General features: G+C 50.8%; 1 protein-coding gene across 1 annotated transcript; it reads left to right on the top strand.

The window, feature by feature from the left end:
* The first annotated feature begins 217 nt into the window (after window positions 1–217).
* NPTX2 (neuronal pentraxin 2) lies at window positions 218–11,964 on the top strand. The gene is made up of 5 exons (XM_025863834.2): window positions 218–845; window positions 2,438–2,654; window positions 7,208–7,452; window positions 9,459–9,638; window positions 10,512–11,964. The coding sequence occupies exons 1-5, from the start codon at window positions 420–422 to the stop codon at window positions 10,737–10,739; spliced, it is 1,296 nt and encodes a 431-aa protein (XP_025719619.1). The 5' UTR covers window positions 218–419; the 3' UTR covers window positions 10,740–11,964.
* Window positions 11,965–20,596: the final 8,632 nt, after the last annotated feature.

Here is a 20,596-nt window from a genome sequence, read left to right as displayed (position 1 = left end):
TTTTTTTTTTTTTTACCTCAGTCCTCCTTTTCTGGGGGCCCCACAACCCCGCGCTAGCGCCCCCGACTCGGGCCCACACACGCGCCCGCCCGCTGAGAGAAGGCGCCCCCGCCCCGCCCCGTCGCTGACGCGCGCCCAGCCGGGCCAATCAGAGCTCGCGGCGCTGCGCCCCACGCGCCGGCTCCCCCCCCACCCCCAGCTTAAGAAAGGGCGCGCGGGCCGGGTCGGACCAGATCGCTGCGCCGGGCGGAGACAGCGAGTTACGTGAGGCAGGCGGTTCCGTTAGCTCCGGCGCTCAAGCTGCCCTCGAGCGGCGCGCCCGGCTGCAGCCCGCAGCAGAGGCGCCTCCGCGGAGCGCCCCGACGGCGCCCGCCCGCCTGCCTGCCCGCTGATGCTGGAGTGAGCGCTGCGGTGGCGGGATGCTGGTGCTGCTGGCCGCCGGCGTGGCGCTCGCCGTGGCCGCCGGCGCCCAAGACGGCCCGGCGCCCGGCAGCCGCTTCGTGTGCACGGCGCTGCCCCCGGAAGCGGCGCGCGCCGGCTGCCCGTTGCCCGCGATGCCCATGCAGGGCGGCGCGCTGAGCCCCGAGGAGGAGCTGCGGGCCGCGGTGCTGCAGCTGCGCGAGACCGTCGTGCAGCAGAAGGAGACGCTGGGCGCGCAGCGCGAGGCCATCCGCGAGCTCACGGGCAAGCTGGCGCGCTGCGAGGGGTTGACGGGCGGCAAGGCGCAGGGCCCGGCCGCTACAGGCAAGGACACTATGGGAGATCTGCCTCGGGACCCCGGCCACGTCGTGGAGCAGCTCAGCCGCTCGCTGCAGACCCTCAAGGACCGCCTGGAGAGCCTCGAGGTAGCCGAGCGCGGGGGGTTCTGGGGGGCGCGGGGTGGTGGTGGGGCGCGTGGTCCTGCCCGCCTGGCTGTGCGGGACACAGCGAGCTGGGCTTGGGGTCGGGGGGGTTGCTTCTCTGTCGGGCTGGCGAACTTACTTGCGGGGCTCGCATCCCGCCCCCCACCCCGCGTCTTGCTGGAAGGAAAGGGTTAACTCCCCCCGCGGGCCGGGACTGTCCGCCGAGTGGCCAGTCACTAACCGAGGTCCAGGTGAGCGGACCGGGACGGCCTCTTCTTTCTTGTAAATGTCCGAGTGCCCTGGGGCCGGACGCGCTCCCAGAGGCTGTGCCGGGTGACGTGCGGCTGCCGCGTGCGATCAGCTGCCCCGGGCATCCCGTGTTTCCTTTTATAAATCAGGTCGGGCTGGACCAGAGCGGGCGGAGACCCCAGGGTCTCGGCGGGGAGGCGAGCGCGGGCGGGTCCCGGGCCACACACCGGTTGGCGCCTCGGAGGAAACCTGGTTTTAACTTCAAAGAAGCTCTGTCCGCGAATTGTGCCAGTGCTAAGGTGCCCTTCCAGGCTGCTCTGGGGGAAGGGACCTTCTTCCGTTTCTCTCTTGGAGGGTGTATGCAGTTTGGAACTTGGCAAGAGAAATCCTCATTTAACTTCCATCTATACTTTCGAACCCTATTTAAGAAGTGTGGACGTTCCTGTTAAAGACGTTTACCAGAATACTTATTAACAAAACTAGGTTTCAATTACAGGTGGTAATTATTGAAAAATTATTTGAGGATTTCCTGTGGCATGATGGCTAAATTCAGTATTTCCAGCATCTGTATATCCCTTGATTCATTATGATTAATAGCAGCTAACATTTCTAGTTTACTAAATATATACTAGGCGTATTCTCATTTTAACCCTTGCAACAGTCCTTTGAAGCAGATCCTCTTAACTGCATTTTACAATTTGGAATGCTTAGAAAGGGGGTAAATAGCTTGCCAAGGATTCATGGCTAGCCAGTGGCAGACTGCCTCCAGAGCCAGCATGATGGTAGAGGAGTAAGAGACATAGGAAGTGAGGATTTAGAAACAGCATTCAAAGCAAAGATTCCTGGAATTCAGAACTGTCATGTTTTAGGTCTCTCATTTTCCAGTAACATCTCTGCAAGCATAGTTATTCACCTTTGTGCCATGGGACTTGGGGGCTGTTTTCACTTATAGATGAAAGCTCATCTGCTTTGAGTACCATTTGGTTAACTTTTTTTTTTTTTTTTAATCTTCACTGTGTTGTGGCCTTTACCCAAGAATGGTAGATAGTGATTAAAATTTTGACTTTTTAGCAAGAGGAGGAAAATAGCTTTCTGAGAGAGGAAAATGAAATTCGTAAGTTTCAAATACTGCAGCAAGGTAATTCTTGTTTGACTTTGAAATCCTTTCCATACAAAAAAGAAAAAAGCATCCATGAAGTGCTCCCCTTTGTGCCATTGGCACGATTTAATACTCCCGTTTTGGAAGCTTCTCCCTGTGTGGTTGGGCTTTTAGAGCTACATTTCATAATTTCTTTTTAAATGGCCTTAATACTTCTCCCTCATGTGTCCCTCTCCCCATCTAAAAGCACCAGCTCCGAGTGAACGTGTCCAACGCAGTGCTGCCCAGCGACTTTCGAGAGGTGCTCCAGCGGCGACTGGGGGAGCTGGAGAGGCAGCTACTGAGCAAAGTGGCGGAGCTGGAGGATGAGAAGTCCCTGCTCCACAATGAGACCTCGGCTCATCGGCAGAAGACCGAGAATGCCCTGAATGCTCTGCTGCAGAGGGTGACTGAGCTGGAGCGAGGTGAGTTCTTGGCTAGCTTCTCTGTCGCCCTCTGGCTGACATCCCTCTCAGCCCCCCACCCCCACCCCATTGTCTTGGTGTTTGGCTGCAGTGTAAGGGAAGCTGGGCTCAGAGCAGGCAGAGGGGGGCTGGCCCACAGCCACCCACTTACAGACAGGCAGTCACTAGGGCCCTTGAGGGAGTGGTGACCTCAGCACCGGACTCTGCTTCTGTTTGCTGGGGTCGGCTCTGAGGCTGCTCTTGGGTCATCTCTGAACCTACCTGTCCTACATGCAGAAAACCACAGCACTCTTTACCAATCCCCAGCTCTCCACTTTCCCTTCTCTGTTTCTCAAATGAAGTGTTGCTCTTTCAACTTGAGGCATCTCTCCTGGTGCACAGGGGTTTAGGGTTTCTGCCTGACAGTTGCCCAACTTAACGGCCTTGTTGATACATCTTCCAACCTAGTGGAGACAGAAGGGGCCGATTGCTGCTGGGAGCAGCCTGGTTTCCATCCCTTACAGTTACCCCCCGGGGTGTCTACAGTGCCTGACCCTGCATGGAGATAGCTCGTGGCTGTTTGAGCAAATGATAAGCGTGATTGAGGATGGTTGTCTCAGGAATTAGCCCCAACCCCAGACCCCTGGCGTTATCCATGGGAAAGCCAGTGCCCTCAGGACCAGCTTGGACAAACCACCTAACCCCGTCCTTCTGCCATGTGGGCATTTCAGCCACTTCTCATCCTTTGGCGGATTCTGAGTATCTTTCTCTTCTCGGCTCGCACTGTGGTGGCTAAGTTTCTCCCATGGGGCACAGGAAGGGAAGGGATTGAGGGCCCTAAGTGATTGAGGCCTGAACTGCCAGGTGGCCTGAGAGTGAAGTTTAAGTTTGCCGATAGTGGAGATGAGATGGTAATCTTCTGAAATGCACCAGCCTGACAAAGACAGTTTCTCGTTACTCCATTTCATGAACTGATAGGAGTACGTCCAGTTATGCCTTTAGTGACGCCGGCGGGGGCGGGCCAGATGATCAAGGGGATGGTGTCTCTGTTCCATTTTACAGCACCTCCCCGGAAGTCACAGGTCTCCTTCATCACTTTCTGTTTTCTTCCTTCCTTATCCTTCTCCATAAGGGGTGGGTGACTTACCCGTTAGACTTGGATTCTGGAGTTTCTGAAAGAATGTCCTCTCTGCCTCACCTCTGCTGGGTGACCTCAGGAAACTCCTGAGGTCTCAAGAGACTTCCCTGAAGGCAGAGCAGCTGCAGCCTTTCTTGCGGACAGGAGGACAGAAGGGCAGCATTAGGTCCAAGGTGAGGGTGGCTTGCCTCCCCTTTCCCCAGCCTCACCCACAGTGGAACCTGGGGACACCACAGTCACTTAGTATCTTGAAGGGGATAGCTGTAGCACGAAAAGAGAGCTCCACCAGAGACCTTGGTGGCTGTGTCTTGCCTGGCTCGGTGGCTGAATTGCTACAAGGATGTAGGTTAATAGAAGCCTGCTGAATTAGTGTGTGCTGAGCCCATCACCCCTGTGAGATAGGACTTCTCTTATACCCATTACACAGATGAGAAAAATGCCCTGAAGCTTTCGGCCAGAGGTGTGTCATTTGGGGAGAGGGGACTGAGGTGGGACCTGGGCCACCAGCTGGTGAGCAGCAACAACGTGGCTTTGACAACCCAGGAGCTGCCACTTTGTGACTGTCCCTCCCATCCCCAGCCCGATTCCAGCACCCATGCTCTTGATACCTAGGTTTTACAGGAAGCCCTCAGAGCTCATCTGGCACAGAAAGGAGGTGTCCATGTCCTAGTGAGCGCCGTGTCCCACAGGGCAGGGGCCCCTGACTGGCCTTCTTGTAGAGCCCCCAGGACCTGGTACTGACCCACCAGGAGAACTCTAGAATCCTTCTGTGTGCTCCACCCAGCTCTGGTATGAGTCTGGGAGAAAAGTGATCATTTGCCAACCAGTTTGTCTTCTGGGTAATTTTGAGTTTCTATCTGTCCTATTTGTGATGAGAATAAAGGGATATATAAACTCCCAGGCCCCAGATAGACCATGAGTGGAAAATATACTCTGTTCCTCAAAGCATCCTGCTGAGCCTGGAGGAAATGGACCTCAAGCATATGCAAAGTAGGGGGCTTTGGGGACTCTGGCCCTCAGTCCATCTCCTGCCTGTTACGGGCCTGTTCCGGGCCAGACACCAGGCCGTGACTTCCACATTCTGTGTTTTCTGTAACCCTTGCAACAACTGTGTGAGGTAGGCATTAGTTATAGATGAGGGACTGACTGAGTCAGAGAGCCAAGTGCATTCACAGGTCCAGCAGGTTGCAGAGCTGGGGTTGAACTTGGTGGTGACCCCAGAGGACAAGAGCCTGGAACGGTGTGTGGGCTCCAGCCCCACTGAGCAGGAGGCTCCCCAGAGCCCAGGGATGAGCATCCAATGCTGCATGCAGATGCTCGTGCTGCCTGATCCCACAGATGCTTGTTTTCTCTGTCGTGGGATCTGCTCGTCTGCAGGGGCCTCTAGGTTCTGGGCCAGCTGGCCAGGCACAGCCCACCTTGGAGTTGAAGTAAACATTGCCAGAAGACAGAACCCGTCTCTCTTTGGCCCCAGCTGCCCCCCATTTTCACTTGTCTGCCACCTGCAGCCTCTGATTTATTGGTCAGGCCTTTTAATGCCTTAATTGGTTTTAACGAAGTTTCCTCTAAACCTCCAAGCTGTTTGATATAAATAGAGGTCACCAGCTTTCCGGGTGTGGGCCCCTCCTCTGCCCTTTGGCTCTCCCAGGTCTAATTAAACCTATCCGTTGTCACCTAGCTAACGATATTACCGACACTGAGCCCTATTAAATCAGCAGGCCTGCCCACCTGCAAGGATAGAAGCCATTTCTCTTTATTAGCTAATCATGCCTTTGTGAAGAACATGGCCATTTGCAGATTAAGTACTAGTGGCTGCACATAGTTGAGCGAGGGACTTCCACTCCCTGCTCTGTCCTTCATTAGCCGTGTGACCTGGGGTAAGTCCTCTCGCACCTCCAAGACTCCGTGCCTCAACTGCACAACCCGCAGAATCGGGAAGTGGGGCTTCCTTGCCTCAGTTTTGCTTCAGCCTAATGCGGGCTCAGTCCCAGCCTGTACCCGGCCTGGCCCCCCTCGGCTTCCCCGGGTGACCAAGTCTTCCCAACCCTCGCCAGGTACTCAGCGGCCCCGCATACTGGGAGCTTGGGATGGACTGGGCAAGACTGCATAAGCAGCAGATTCAAGTAAATAGTCCCTGTGAAGCCCAGAGGCTAGTCTTTCTCTGCCGCCTGTTCCAGACAGGTTGAAAGGGTGATGCTGGGCCCTCTTGCTTTTCTTTGCAGGTCTTCCATGGGTGGGGGTGAACCATGGCCCCAAAGAGCTTCTCTCACATGTTATTTTCTATGAAAGCAAAGGAGTTTGGGAGATTGCAGGGGAGAAGGGCTCATCTGTTCTGGCTTCTGTTCTGTAGAAGGGGCTGATTCATGCACTCGAGACCCAGGCAGTTTGGCTCCGGTGGTTCTGGGTCCAGAGAGCCTGCCTGTTTTTCACGGTGACCGAATCCATCTGGCCCCTCGTGGATGCCTAATAAATACTTGTTGAATGAGCAAAGGGTGTTTAGGCTCCTTCACCAGAAGCATCTAGTCCCCAAATAAGATGGAAGTTTCTGCCATGACAGCTCACAGAATCGGGTGGGACCCTGCAAACTTCAGAATCTGTGATAACTCGAGACAGGGACTTGCCTTTTGTGTGTTTATTTTTATTGTTAATTTTGAGCTTAAATCAAAACTATTAGAAATTACTTAGACCCATTTAAGAGTACCAGTGGCTTTCAAAGATTTTGGAAGTGCCATTTACATGAGGACAGTCAGGGGGTTCTCATCAGTCCCAGGCAGGCCCCAAGGGCTCAAGACTCTGGCTAGGGGTGTTAACCTCAGCGGGGAGGGACACCTCTGTATTTCTCTGCCTCTGGCACCAAACCACAGGAAATGGTCGACAGATGCAATCTTCTCTCTAGGAGGAAAGGGTGAATCATGAGCAAAGTGGTTCATGTAAGGGATTTAGTCCAAAAAGCCACTTCTGAGTTAAGCTGTAATGTCCAGGTACCAATGTGGACTCCTTTGCTTGGGTGCAGGGATTCTGTAGGGTGAGAAGTGAGGGGCTTACTGGCTTGACGAGTGTCTATCAAGTGCCCAGGTCCCTGTTAGGACTTCCTGCCTCTAAACCCAAGTCCAGCAAGGCCCTGACCACGCCCTTGCTGAAGGAGCTGAAGAGGCCAGGATTTCAAGAAAAGAGCTGAAGAAGGGTTTTCTGGCTTAATTTAACCAGAAAATTAAATCCAGCTTGTCCCTACCCGCTTCCTCAAGCTTTCAAGAGCAAGGCCGCTCTTGTTTACTCCTGGGCTGGTAGCACTTTGCACCATGGCTTCCTGGTAGCAGGCGCTCTGTTGCTTGAAGGACCAACATGGGGGAAGTTGGGGTCCGGGTGAGCCGTGGCTGTGGGCTACGCTGGCGGGGAGTAGGCTCACACACCGCCGCCTCTCTTCTCCACCCCCCAGGCAACAGTGCGTTCAAGTCTCCTGATGCATTCAAAGTGTCCCTCCCCCTCCGCACAAACTACCTGTATGGCAAGATCAAGAAGACACTGCCTGAACTATACGCCTTCACCATCTGCCTGTGGCTGCGATCCAGTGCATTGCCGGGCATCGGCACCCCTTTCTCTTATGCAGTGCCCGGGCAGGCCAACGAGATCGTGCTGATAGAGTGGGGCAACAACCCCATTGAGCTGCTCATCAATGACAAGGTGAGGCCTGCTTGGACACCACCTGCCCCCATCACGGCGGCAGTAGTCAGGATGCAGCCGCGTCTGACAGCCGGCCTTCTTGGCGGGCTCTCCTGCAGGGTTCTCCTCCTCGCAGTGGGGACAGCTCTGCACTGACTCAGCCCTGCTCTGGCTGGCTGTCTGGATAGGGGGCAGGGGCAGGAAGCCGTGGCTGGTGGAGATCCGAGCTGAGTCTGGCCTAGAAAGGGGCACAGGCTCCAAGCCAGACGGTGTGGAAGGAACAGAGCTGGGGTCTCTGTGGGCCAGCCTGAATGGTCACAGGCCCTTGGGCCGCTGAGTGAGGGCTGCTCCCTAGGGCCATACTGATTAGGGAAGGGGGGTATGTGTATGTCTCTCTATAGGGTATTTATCAGCCTATCTTTTGGGAGTGGTCTATTGAGGTACAGTTTACAGTAAAACTTAGAGTTTTCAGCCAACAGTCCGACCAGTTTTGACAATTGTGTGACTACCACAATTGAAATATGGAAATGTTTCATTTCTCCCCTCCTCCCCTCACCAAATCTCCTTATTCCCCTTTGTGGTCCGCTCTTGCCCCTACACCAGCCCATGACAACCACTGATCTGTTCTCTGTCCCTACAGTCTTGCTTTTTCCAGAGTAAATATCCCTTTTTAATAGACTGGCTGGTTTCGACATTCAAGAGCGGATCTTCTCAAGAACTCTGCTCTGGGCATCTGCAGGACCTCCAGGAACTCCACTTAAACTTCCATTCTGAAGTCAGACTCAACATAGCCAAAGAAATGTGTCCTCACGTCCTTGCTGGAGCTGAGCGTTTGAGTGACTGTTCCAGCCCCCTGCTGCCTCTGCCCTGGCCCCTTAGTCTGCCGTTACTGAACCATCCTGGGGGTAGTTTAAGTGGTAAATGCTGTGGAATTTCCCCGCTGGGCTCCTTCTGGCGGCGACCATGTCCCCGAGCAGGGATTAATTGTTCTAAATAACGGCCTTGGACACAGCAGGGCCCAGAACCTTGTTTTCCTCTTGGGTTAGGTGGCACGTAAACAGCCAATTCTTGGGAGGAAGCAGCGGGTTGCTAGGATACCAGCAGTAACAACAGGATGGTACCCGGTTGGGCTGGTCTGTAGTGCTCACGGGACTACGTGCAGACAATGTGGGTCAAAATGCCCTTCCTCCGGTTCCATATGGGGGGGGTCCCTGTGTGCACCCCCCAGCACACACACACTCCCACATAATTGTAGGCCTTTGGTCTTCTGCACAGGAACACACACACACACACACACACACACACACACGGCCTTTGGCCCTCTGCACAGGAACACACATACACACACACACACACACACATGGCCTTTGGTCCTCTGCACAGGAACACACACACACACACACACACAAACACACGGCCTTTGCTCTTCTGCACAGGAACACACACACACACACGGCCTTTTGTCCTCTGCACAGGAACACACACACACACACACACGGCCTTTGGTCCTCTGCACAGGAACACACACACACACACACACACACACACACACACACACGTCCCCAGGTGCCGTGATAGAATTTGAGCCCCTGCCTAGAGTGTAGATATCTGGTCTGGCTGTTTTCCAGAGAAGCTGGCCCAGTAGAACCCTGACTTCCCTTCAGGCTCTCTGGCATGACACATTCAGGCCCAGGCATGGCAGGGAGGGGGCTTGTCCTTCACTTCACATCTGCTCTGCACAGCATCCTGGACCCTCAGCTGGGGTCCCCTTGAAAGCCGGGCCACCCTGGGGTCAGGGGCTTGTACCCAGGCTGCCTGCCCCTTTCCTCTTGGCTGTCTGTGTCACACAGTGTCTCCCCCCATCCCAGGCGTTCTGAGCGGCAGAGCTGCCCATGTCACCCACAGTGCAGAGAAGGGGAGACGAGCCGGGACCCTGCATGATGGGAGCAGCAGGACCTCCAGCCTCTCTGCAGGTCAGACTTCTGGAAACCCTGCGGGGACCCTCACCTGCATGTCACTGTCCACAGGTTGCACAGCTGCCCCTGTTTGTCAGTGACGGCAAGTGGCACCATATCTGTATCACTTGGACGACACGGGACGGCATGTGGGAAGCTTTCCAGGATGGGGAGAAACTCGGCACTGGGGAGAACCTGGCCCCCTGGCACCCCATCAAGCCAGGGGGTGTGCTGATCCTCGGGCAGGAACAGGTGAGTGCAGGGGGTGCAAGAGGGGAGCATACTGGCTAGGCGAGCAGCACAAGGCCACACTTGCAGGCTGCCCCGGGGCCCCTGGCCAGCTGTCTGCCTGCCGGACCTGGCCACTGAGGCCTGACGGCAGGCTCGCCCCATGCTGTCTTGTGGCCTGAGGGGCAGAGGGCGGGCGACCAAGTTGGTGTGATGGGTCAGATAGATTGCAGAATGGAGTCCAACACAGGTGATCAGGAGTGTCCCTGGGGTCATGTTATCAGGAAGGGACTTTGGCTTCTCTCCAGGTGTTTGGCCTCTGCCAGGCACAGCTGTGATTCAGGATGCCAAGAGCTGACATGGCATCTTCCAGGAGTTGCTGGCTCAGTGTTTTGGGGCACTTAGGGCATGCCTGTAGGGTGCTCAGCCTCCTGAGGGAGATGGGGGTGGGAAAGTGACTTCAGAAGCTGCCCTCAAGAAACTCACCCTCTGGGAGAGGGGAAATGTAAGTTGCTTGTCTGCTACTGGGCAGATAAGAGTTGATGTTTCAGCCTGTGTTTGAGGTTTGCTGACGGCCCATTCCTCCCCTCACTTCCCTGGGAGAGGCTGGGAGTCTGGAGACCTGGATCTAGTGCTAGCTTTGGGACTTTGGGCAAATGTCTTTCCACTCTAGTCTCGAGGTGGTTTCACGTGTCCTGGAGCTCCGGGATGTGCAGGAATCAGGGGTTAGGGGTTGTGGCCAGAGTTGGAGGGAGTTGGGAAAATGCCCCAGTCTCCCCATCTCCCTCCCAAGTTGGCATCCCTTCCGGAAGGCCGTTCACGGTCCAGGAGAATTAGCAGGTGTGTCTGCTTTTTGAACTTGCGCTGATGTGGTTCTGCTCCCCCGCACCTTCCCAGGACACGGTTGGGGGCAGGTTCGATGCCACGCAGGCATTCGTGGGGGAGCTCAGCCAGTTCAACATATGGGACCGCGTCCTTCGTGCACAAGAAATTATCAACATTGCCAACTGCTCCACGAACATGCCCGGCAACATCATACCCTGGGTGGACAACAACGTCGATGTGTTTGGAGGGGCTTCAAAGTGGCCCGTGGAGACCTGTGAGGAGCGTCTCCTTGACTTGTAGCTGCCTCCTGCTCTGTCTAGGAGGCCAGGGCTGGGCTGTTCCTGTCGGAAGTGCAAGGCCACCTCCTCCCCCAGCTAAACTGTGTAAAAGCCCCTGCCAGAATGGGCTGGGGCCCCCGAAGCTCATTCCCAGGGACTCTTGGAAGGCCGAGGCTCTGTAGCAGCCCTTGTTACTGGATTCTTTGTTCCTTACCAAGATTGTGTTGTTTTGAGGGGGGAAGAAGCCCTGAGCTTGCAGGTGGGCAAATCGGACTTCCTGCTGGGGGTAGGGGGGGGATTAAGGTCCTTGAGGCCCCGTACAGAGCCCCTGTAATTGCTAGCGCATCGCAGCCTTGCCCACCCTCTTGGATCCTCGATGTCCTGTGTGCACCTTCTGTCTGTCCCCTTTAAAGGCTGTGCGGCCATCCTGCTGGAGTGTCTGTGTCCCTTGTGTATTGAGTTATACCCTGCTGTCCCCTGAGCACGCAGCAAAGCAGCCCCCGCTGCTCACAGAAGGGCCTTTCTCTTGGTGTTCTTTACTATGCTCTGAGGAACTCTTCAGCTCTAGGAGGAGGGCAGGCTGCCCAGACCACGCCCTGCCTTCTCCAAGATGGAGGGGGCAGCCAGACCTCCAGAGGGGGCTGGGAGCTGGAAAGCAGAAGGGAGTTCTGGAGGAGGGCTGTGGCAGCTGGGCCTCCGCCTCTGTCACCTCTCCCTCCAACGGATGCTTTGATGGACTCAGCGCTGGGAATGGCTTCTTTGCAAAGTCTCTTTTCTCCACCGGTGCCAAAAGTTCAGTTGCAGCTTCTACAGCCATTCGGTATGGTCAGGGGGGATTTTTTTTTTCCCAACAGAGAACAGCCATTAGCAGCCTTCCATTTTTGATGTCTCGCCCCACTGTGAGGAATGTGCTACTTTTAATTCATGTTGATTCCTGTAAGCGTTTGACTGTCTCAAGTATTTCCCCCAGAACTTTTTCAGGAAATGGAAGTCATTTGGCTGATATTTGCTCGGTGACTCCAGGTTGCTTAATTTATTGGACAGAGGTAGTAACTTATTTTAAGAAGAGTGATGAAGTGGGGAAATTTATAAAGCTAAATATTATATATTTTATTTTTCATACATGTTTGAAGTGCAAATCTGTGGAAATTCCATTTGTAGGACCAAGTTGACATGCCCATCCTAACACTGTATGCTACAAGAAATCTTATGATGACGGAATTTTGATTAAAGTGCACTGGAAGATGCCTCTGTATGTTTGCTCCCTGTCTGGGGCTGAGGGTGGGGGGTGGGGCTTTGCCACAGTCCACAAGCCTGGGGCCTGTGTCTGGCAGACCCGGGGGCACTGAAATGCTTGGAGGTAGGGGGGCAGTCTCCAACCGGCCCCTGTCTTCTCAACCAGGAATCAGACTTACCTAGATGACACTCACCTCCTTGTCCCAGGCGTGACACCTGTTGGCCACCTACTCTGTGTTCTACCGTATGTCTCCTTCACTCCTAACAACCCCATGAAAGTGAATCCCGATTTGCAGGTGAATGCATAAAACAAATTAGACAGTGACTTGGATCACGTGGCTAGTTAAGGGCAGAGCTGGGGTCAAACCGGCCTATGGCTCTGGAGGCCCTGCCCCTGTTGTGATTTCCCTCGTGATCACATGGCTGACTGGGAGCCATGGCTCACTGCCACTGCCCAACATCCCCAGTGTTGTACCACATATCACTCACCCGGGAAAAATCAAACTTCAAAACTCAAACTAGGTTCTACTGAATATGTGTTGCTTTCACACTGCCATGAAGTCAAAAAATTGCCACTGTAAGTTGGGGACCATCTGTACACTGAAAACTACAGAACGTTATTTTTTTCTTTTTCTTTTTTTATATCTAGAACATTATATAGGAAAAGAGGACCTAAATAAATGGAAATATATCTGTGTTCATAGATTAAGACTTAATAGCGTCAGGATTGCCATTGTGGACACACAGTGGGGAAAAATTTGGCTCAGATGTCCAGATGATAATACCACACACACTCAGGGTACGAAAAGATTGATCATATAATGAGACTTTCTGGGGAGATCAGGGTGGCACCCACACAGGTCTGAAAATGGCTTGAGAGAGCAGAGAAAGAAGACTGGCTTGGTTTTTTTATGGTGGTAAAGGGAGTAGGTCGAGAGTGATGATTCCACCGTGTGGTTTGCACAACCCCCTTCCCCTCCCCCAGCCCCCCGTACCGAAGGATAAAGAATTTAGACTCTTATTACTCGCCCAGATGTGGGGCATCATGGGAAGAGGAGAGGTGAGGCTTAAAAGCTGTCAGCAGTCAAACATCAAAAACTGTAGACCTGTTGTTATAATTCACCTCGGATGTTTGACTGATGGCTGACATGTGCCATGTTACATTTAATTGAATTTGAACTTGTTTAAGTCAGTATGAGGTCTGTAGCTTAAGGTTGGTAGGGGAGGTGAGAATTCTGTTGAATGCCTGTTTAAGGGCCCAGAACTGTGTATTTCGAGAAGTGCAATGAGTATCTTGATCACTGTTAAAAAGATCTGGAACTCTGAAGGAGAGGAGTATCTTGAGGTCTTGTATTGCAGCTTCAGTAAGTAGAGAGATACGTGTGATCTTCATTTATATTTTGGGTGTCTGTGGGACAAGAGAGTCCAGAGTTCTTTACCCCAAAAGGGGCAACCTGGCTCAAGAGTCAAAAAATGTACACATGGGTCAATTGTAGGCCAGGGCGCCCAGTGCTAAGATTACTCTGTGAAGTTTGGCCAGTTGTGCTGACCCTTGGGTCCTATTCTTCGGGGACATCCCGGTTAAGGGATAAAAAACAGCAGCACCCCCATGGAGCTCTAGCCTGTGTCATGGTGGTTATGCTATCTGTAAAGCATGAGAACTCCCTTTGCTGTTTACTCAACTGATGGCAGGTGGCTTCGAGGAGTCCGAGAGAGGAGTGACCTTCAGCACCAAGGCATCTGGCAAGGGTCTGAGGACAGGGAAGGCCACCCCCTGCTGCAGATGGGATATGCCAGAGGGTCCAGGGTTAGCTCTATTATGTAGCAGAAAGGCCTTGGTGGTCGTACTGAAATTATTGCTGGGATGTTGCTTTTATGACCCACAACATAGAGACAGCTGGGTATGGGAGGTCTCAGGCCAGGGCTTAGGATGGCTACTATATCCAAGATCTCATAGTATGCAACCAGCAATTGCAGGTCTAATGGCATATAGCGTGAGGCCAAGGAGTTTCTTGTATCAGAAGCCCACGGATAACTTAGGTGCTCCAGAGGCTCCAGGAGGCATGAGAGGGGGTTGCTGAGGCCTCTGTAGTGAAGGACCCTCTGGGGGTACTGTTGGGAATGCCTGTTGCATTGCAGTTCGCACAGATTCTAGAGCCTTTTGTTGTGGGGCAATTTGCAAGTAACACAAGTGAGCTTTAAAAGATTTGTAAATGCAGAATGCCTGGCTCCCAGAACCCAAAGAAGTCCTAGAAGATGTTAGGCTTGTTTAAATGTTGTGGATGCTGAGAGAGATGATAACTCTTTTTGGGCCGTGTCAGAGATGGAGTGGCCTTCAGTTTACCAAAAAATTCTTAGGGATTTAGCCGAGGTTTCAGGGTCTTGCAGTGGTGGGGGAGAGGGGACACTGATCTGCTAGAATTGAATCAAGACACAGGATTTGGGGCAGCTGGGTGGCTCAGTTGGTTAAGCGTCTGCCTTTGGCTCAGATCATGATCTAAGGGTCCTGGGATGAGCCCCACATAGGGCTTCCTGCTCAGCAAAGAGCCTGCTTCTCCCTCTCCCTCTGCTGCTCCCCCAGTTTGTAATAAATAATAAATAAGTTTTTTAAAGACATAAATAAAATTGGTTTTAAAAGACACAGGATTCAGTTTGACACACATGGATAAGTGTGGGCCAAGACCTATGACCCAGGACCACTTTAAGGAGAGCCCCAGTCCCACATTCCTGTCCAAAATGCCAATTATCTAAACTTCCAACTCAGATCAGTTAAATCTATAACAGTGCCTCCCAAGCTGGGCTGCACTTGACTTGAGGGCAGGGAAAGGACACTAATTTGGGATTTTTATGATGGGTAGAAGGTGGGACTGGGGTGGAGTTTCTGTATAGAGTTTGAACTTCCCAGCTGCACCAAGGGAGAGAGCACCTGGGCTTTCTCATCAGAGGGAGGGAGAGGCAAATGTCAAAAAATGGACTCAGAGAACTTATTACAATGACAGTACTCCCCAAATGGATCTGCAGATTAAACACCATCCCTATTAAAAACCCACCTGATTTTCTTCAGAAACTGATAAGCCAATCCCAAAATTGGTATGAAAATGCAAAGGAAAAAAAAAAAAAAAGAAAATGCAAAGGATCCAGAATAGCCAAAATAACCTTGAAAAGAAAGAACAAATTTGAGGTTTCTTGATTTTAAAACAGACTACAAAGCTATACTAACAAGACTGTGTGGTCCTGGCTTAGGGATAGACTTGTGGATTAATAGAATAGTTTCAGAATCCAGAAATCTATACAGTTATGGTCAATTGATTTTTGGAAAAAAAAAAGTGCTAAGAACAGTCAGTGGGGAAAGCAGAGTCTTTTCAACAAATCCTGCTGGGTATGCACGTGCAAAAAAAAATGAAGCTGGTTTTCTACCTCACCATACATAGAAATTAACTCAGTAGATCAAAGACCTAAATTTAAGTGCTAAAACTATAAACTCACAGAAGAAAACATAGCTATAAATATTTGTGACCTTGGATTAGGTCGTGATTTCTTAGACATGACACCCAAAACACAAGCAACCAAAAGAAACATTGATAAATTGAACTTCACCACAAGTAAACCTTGTCTGCTTCAAAGAAGACTGTTTAGGTGAAAAGTCTATCGGAGAATAAGAGAAAATATTTGCTATTGTCTATCTGATAAGAAACTTGTATCCGGATTATGTAAAGAACTCTTAACCACTCAACAACAAAAGTGGACAAATAATCCAGTATAAAAATGAACAAAAGATTTTCATAGATCTTGCTCCAAAGAAGATACACAAATGACCAACAGCACATGCGGAAGTACTTGGTATCATCAGTCATCAGGGAAATGCAAATTAAAGCCACAAAGAGATACCACTTCATATCCACTGGAGACAGTTCAGTTGTAATTTAAAAATAAGTAAATAAATAACATGTTGGTGAAAATGTGGAGAAATTGGAACCCTTATACATTGCTGGTGGGAATGTAAAATGGTGCAGCCACCTTCAGAAAGCGTTTTGTCAGTTCCTCAAAAAATTGTAAATAGAGTTACCATATGACTCAGCAATTCTACTCCTAAGTATATACCCTAGAGAATTGATAGCACATACCCATGCAAAACTTACACACAAATGTTCACAGCAGTGTTGTTCACAATAGTGCAAAAGTAGAAACAACCCAAATGCCTATCAGCGGATGAATAGATTAAAAAAGTTGTGATATATCCATACAGTGGAATATTATTCTGCAATAAAAAGGAAGAAAATACTGATAGATACTATAACATGGATAGACCTTGAAAACATTATGCTAAGTAGAAGAAGCCAGGCACAAAGGACCACATATTGTATGATTCGTTTATATAAAATGTCCAGAACAGGCAAATCCATAGACAGAAAGTAGATTAAGCGGTTGACGTGGGCTGAGGGTGGGTGTGGGGTTAGAGGGAAGTGGGGAGTGACTGCTCATGGGTATGGAGTTTCTTTCTAGGGTGATAAAAATGTCCTCAAACGAGTTGTGATGGTTGCGAAAGTCTGAATATTTTAAAAACTACTGAATTGTACACTTTAAAATTATGGGTGAATTTTATGGCATGCAAATTTTATCTCAGTTTTAAAAAGAAAAAAGTGAGGTTTTGAACCTGGGCAGGTGATAGATGCCATTTCCTGAGATGGGGAGATGGAGGAGGGCAAAATGCAGGTTTGAGCAGGAGGAGAATCAAGAGTTGTGTTTTGAACATAGATCTGACATGCCTACAACACATTTTTGTGGAGCTGTCTAGTGGGCAGTTGGATTTTGCAAGAGGTCATGGGTGGAGATGAAAATTGGGGTTAAAAACATGGTCCCCGCCCTCTAGGCACTCCCAGTGTGATTACCCGGTCTCTGCACCTTTTGAGAGTAAATGTAAAGAAACATAGGTGTGCTCATCCTTAAATGGACAACAGGCTTGTCACTGGTAGGAACCATACTCACGCACAAGCCAGTTTAGTTCAACCTGCAGTTATGGATCCTGTTGTGAGTCATATTTAGAAGGATGGAACATGCACATGTTACGAGACTATTAAACCAGTTAAGCCAAATAAGCAAATCATTGTCTCTGAAAACCCATGGGTGGTCAATGCTGGGGGAGGGGTATTTTCCACATTCAACTGCAAACTGAACCAACCCAACCATTGCCCTTAACCTCAGTGGCTCCTAGAGCAGCCAGTTGACTCCGCCTGGGGTTGGCGTTGGGCAATCTTACAGAAGGGACTTGAGTGTTAGTAGGGATTTCGATAGGATAGGGAAGCTTGTCAAGGCCAGGATTACGCACGTTTGGTTATAGGACTTTGTCCTTGACAGGCTGCTGGCTTCCCATTGTTTTCTCAAGGAAGCAGAGGGGCAAATTTACCAGGTGGTTTTACTCTTCTCTACAAAGCAGTCCTGCTCTGTGTAGTTGTCAGTGCAAATATTCACAAGCACATTTTAGAGCCCTGTTCAAGCAGAAATAAAATACAGAAGACTGCAGCTTGTGGGTAGATTGACATTTCCTTGTCACTCATCATCAAGCACCAGAGAGCACATCCTGAGGGAATAATGGGGTCATATCCTGGCTTTCTGTGCTTAAGGGAATAGCATAGATCATGAAAGGTCTGTATCTCTGCTCAAGATTCAGGTCTTGCAAGAAATACCACATCTGTTTTCCTCCAAGACTATTAGGAGACATCCTGTATACCACAGACTAGGTGAAATGCATGTGCACAGTTTAAAAATAATCATAAATAAACATTAGTGTACCAACCACTCAGTTTAAGAAATATCTGGGGCACCTGAGTGGCTCAGTCGGTTAAGCACCTAACTCTTGATTTCGGCTCAGGTCCAGATCTCACGGTTGTGAGATCGAGCCTCGCCTCAGGCTTCATGCTGGGCGTGGAGCCTGCTTAAGATTGTCTCCCTCTCCCCCTGCCCCTCCTCCTCCCTCGCTCTCTCTCAAAAAAAAATTTGTTCAGGGTCTACTTTGTGCCGGGTACAATTCTAGATACTTGGTGGACATCAATGAATGAAAGAGAAAAAAATTCCACCCTTGTGGATCTAATGTTTCTGGAGGGAGGAAGTTGACAATAACTACTAGAGGCATGAGTAAGGAAATTATATAATTTGTGAGAAGTTGATAAATGCTCTGGGAAAAGGACAGGTAGAGCAGAGGAGGGTGAATAGGAGTTTGATTGTGGAGCGTGGGCTTTACCATCAAGGTCGGTTGATGGGGTAGGCTTTATCGAGAAGATAATGTGTGAACAAAGACTTGGAAGGAGGCAGAAAAACTGACCACTCAGATCTTTACAGCAGGATCAGACCACAGGCTCTTCTGGGATTTGCTTTTTTAAATAAGTTAATATGATGCCTTTGCTCTTTCTCCAGGGTGGTGTGTGTAGCTGTAATTCTCTAATTTTCACCACCGTGTATCTTTCTTTAATGCACATACTGCATCCATCTATCCGTTCTTCTGCTGATGAACTTGTGGATGGCAGATATCTACTAGTGCAACCTCCAAGAATTTTCTCTAGGGCTAGTGCCCAGGAGCACAATGGGTGGGCTGAAAGATAGGAACATCTTCATGTTGAACCAAGTGTTATGGTTTGAATTATGTCCTCCCCCCACCAAAAGATGTTGTAAGTCCTCACTGGCAGGATCTGGGCATGTGACCTTGTCTGGAAATCAGGTCTTTGCAGAGGATGGAGTTGAAATGCAGTCATTAAGATGAGCCCTAATCTAATACGACCGGTATCCTTTTAAAGATGTTACTTATTTATTTGTCAGAGAGAGAGCTAGAGAGCACAAGCAGGGGGAGCGGCAGACAGAGGGAGAAGCAGGCTCCCCGCTGAGCAAGGAGCCTGATGTAGGACTCAATCCCAGGACCCTGGGATTATGACCTGAGCTGAAGACAGACGCTTAACCAACTGAGCCACCCAGGCATCCTATGACCGGTATTCTTATAAAAAGAGGAAATTTGGATGCGGAGACAGACAAGTGTGGAAGGAAGACAATGAAGACCTAGAGAATGCCATCAGTAAACCAGGGAACATCGGAAGCTTCCAGAAGTGAGGAGACAGGCCTGGAACACAACAGCAATCACAAGTCCCACATTGTCAACTGTACTTCTGGCCGACAGGCTGCAAATTGTGGTCCTTACGACCTGCTCCTTGGGTTTGGTAGTTTGCCAGAATGGCCCCCAGAACTCAGGGAGACATTTACTTACATTTACTGGTTTATCATAAAGGATATAGTAAAGGATACAGATGAACTGCCAGATGAAGAGACATGGGGAAAGAATCCTGAGCTCAGGAATTTCTGTCCCATGGGGTTGAGGTGCACTACCCTCCCCACACGTGGATGTGTTCACCAACCCAGAAGCTCTCCAGACCTCACACTTTGGGGATTTTAATGGAGGCTTCATTACATAGTCAGGACTAATTATTAACTCTATTTCCAGTCCCTCTCCAGGGTAGAGGGGATGACATTTCCAAGCATCTAATCAGGACTTGGTCTTTCTGCGACCAGCCCCATCCAGGGGCCTCATTAAAACAAAGAATTGCCTCATTAAAACAGAGGATGCTCTATCACCCAGGAAATTGCAAGGGATTTAGGAGCTCAGTGTCAGGAAGTAGGGTCAGAAACCAATGTGTGTGTATATATATTATTATTTCATAGTGCCTCACTTAGCTTTTTGGACATACAGAACAGAAAAGCTTTGGGGACCTACTGAACAGTTATAATAATTGTTTTAATGTCCTTGTCTCTTTGTTTTACCATCTATATCACTTCTGAGCCTGGCTTCCAGGAACCCTGCCCCACAAGTCCTCAGTAGTCTGGGAGGAGTGTGGTCTGTGTGCATCTCTGACTCTGTCTGTCCCTGGACAGTGGAATGACCGAGCTGTCTGCCCAAGGAGGGTGGCAGGCCTGACTGGGAGGAGCTCTCTGATGTCCTACCTTTGGGTACATGCTCCATGAGGCCCCGTAGCTGTTGCCTTTTGGGAGCTGGCCCCATGTGGCTGGGACACCATACCCCTGCAGATGTGTTCTTACCCATGACTTTCCCCGCAGGAAGCTGTCCCCCAGGGCCACTGGGCTGCTGCAGACACAGCCTTTATTGTCCCCAGAGCAGCGCTTCAATTGGCTCCCAAGCCGGGGTCTCTGGCAGAGTGGAGGGGAGTGGGGGTCACGTTGTCCTGGGCCCAGGCCAGGTCTGCACTGTATCGGGGTGGAGGGATGAGCTCAGGTCTCCCCACTCTGGGAGCAGCAGAGCCCCAGCTGCCTCTCAGCCCTCAGAGAGGAGCTTCTGCCTGGGACCTCTCCTCACGGCCCCACCTCCTATCCTATTTTAGGAGTCTCCAGTGCAAGAAATAGGGAAATGGAATAAATACATATATTTGTGTTCCAGCAGAGAGAGGGGGAAGAGTGTAGATGGCTGCAGGGAGACTCTGAGAACAGTGTCTCCTGAGAACAATCAGATTCCCTGTTTACATGGGGGAAACTAAGGCCCCGGCCTTCTAAAAGAGCCAAGACTCGATCCCAGACCTCTTAGTGGTGTTCCGCGTGCTGGGTCGGCACACCTTACTCTCTTAATAATAGGATGTAATCTTTTTCACTCCC

Source organism: Callorhinus ursinus, unplaced genomic scaffold (genome assembly GCF_003265705.2).
Source record: "Callorhinus ursinus isolate GAN/ISIS: 27379988/994484 unplaced genomic scaffold, GSC_fseal_2.0 scaffold70, whole genome shotgun sequence".
NCBI classification, from domain to species: Eukaryota; Metazoa; Chordata; class Mammalia; order Carnivora; family Otariidae; genus Callorhinus; species Callorhinus ursinus.
The sequence above is the reverse complement of the archived record's forward strand: the minus strand, read 5'-3'. Positions and strand labels throughout refer to the sequence as shown.

What these genes read in the sequence shown, in the direction of transcription:
- NPTX2 (XM_025863834.2), top strand. Translation starts at nt 420, where the DNA reads ATGCTGGTGCTGCTGGCCGCCGGCGTGGCGCTCGCCGTGGCCGCCGGC. An exon ending in GGTGACTGAGCTGGAGCGAG is followed by an intron (nt 2,655 to 7,207) that starts GTGAGTTCTTGG and finishes TCCACCCCCCAG; the next exon opens with GCAACAGTGCGTTCAAGTCT. An exon ending in AGCTGCTCATCAATGACAAG is followed by an intron (nt 7,453 to 9,458) that starts GTGAGGCCTGCT and finishes CACTGTCCACAG; the next exon opens with GTTGCACAGCTGCCCCTGTT.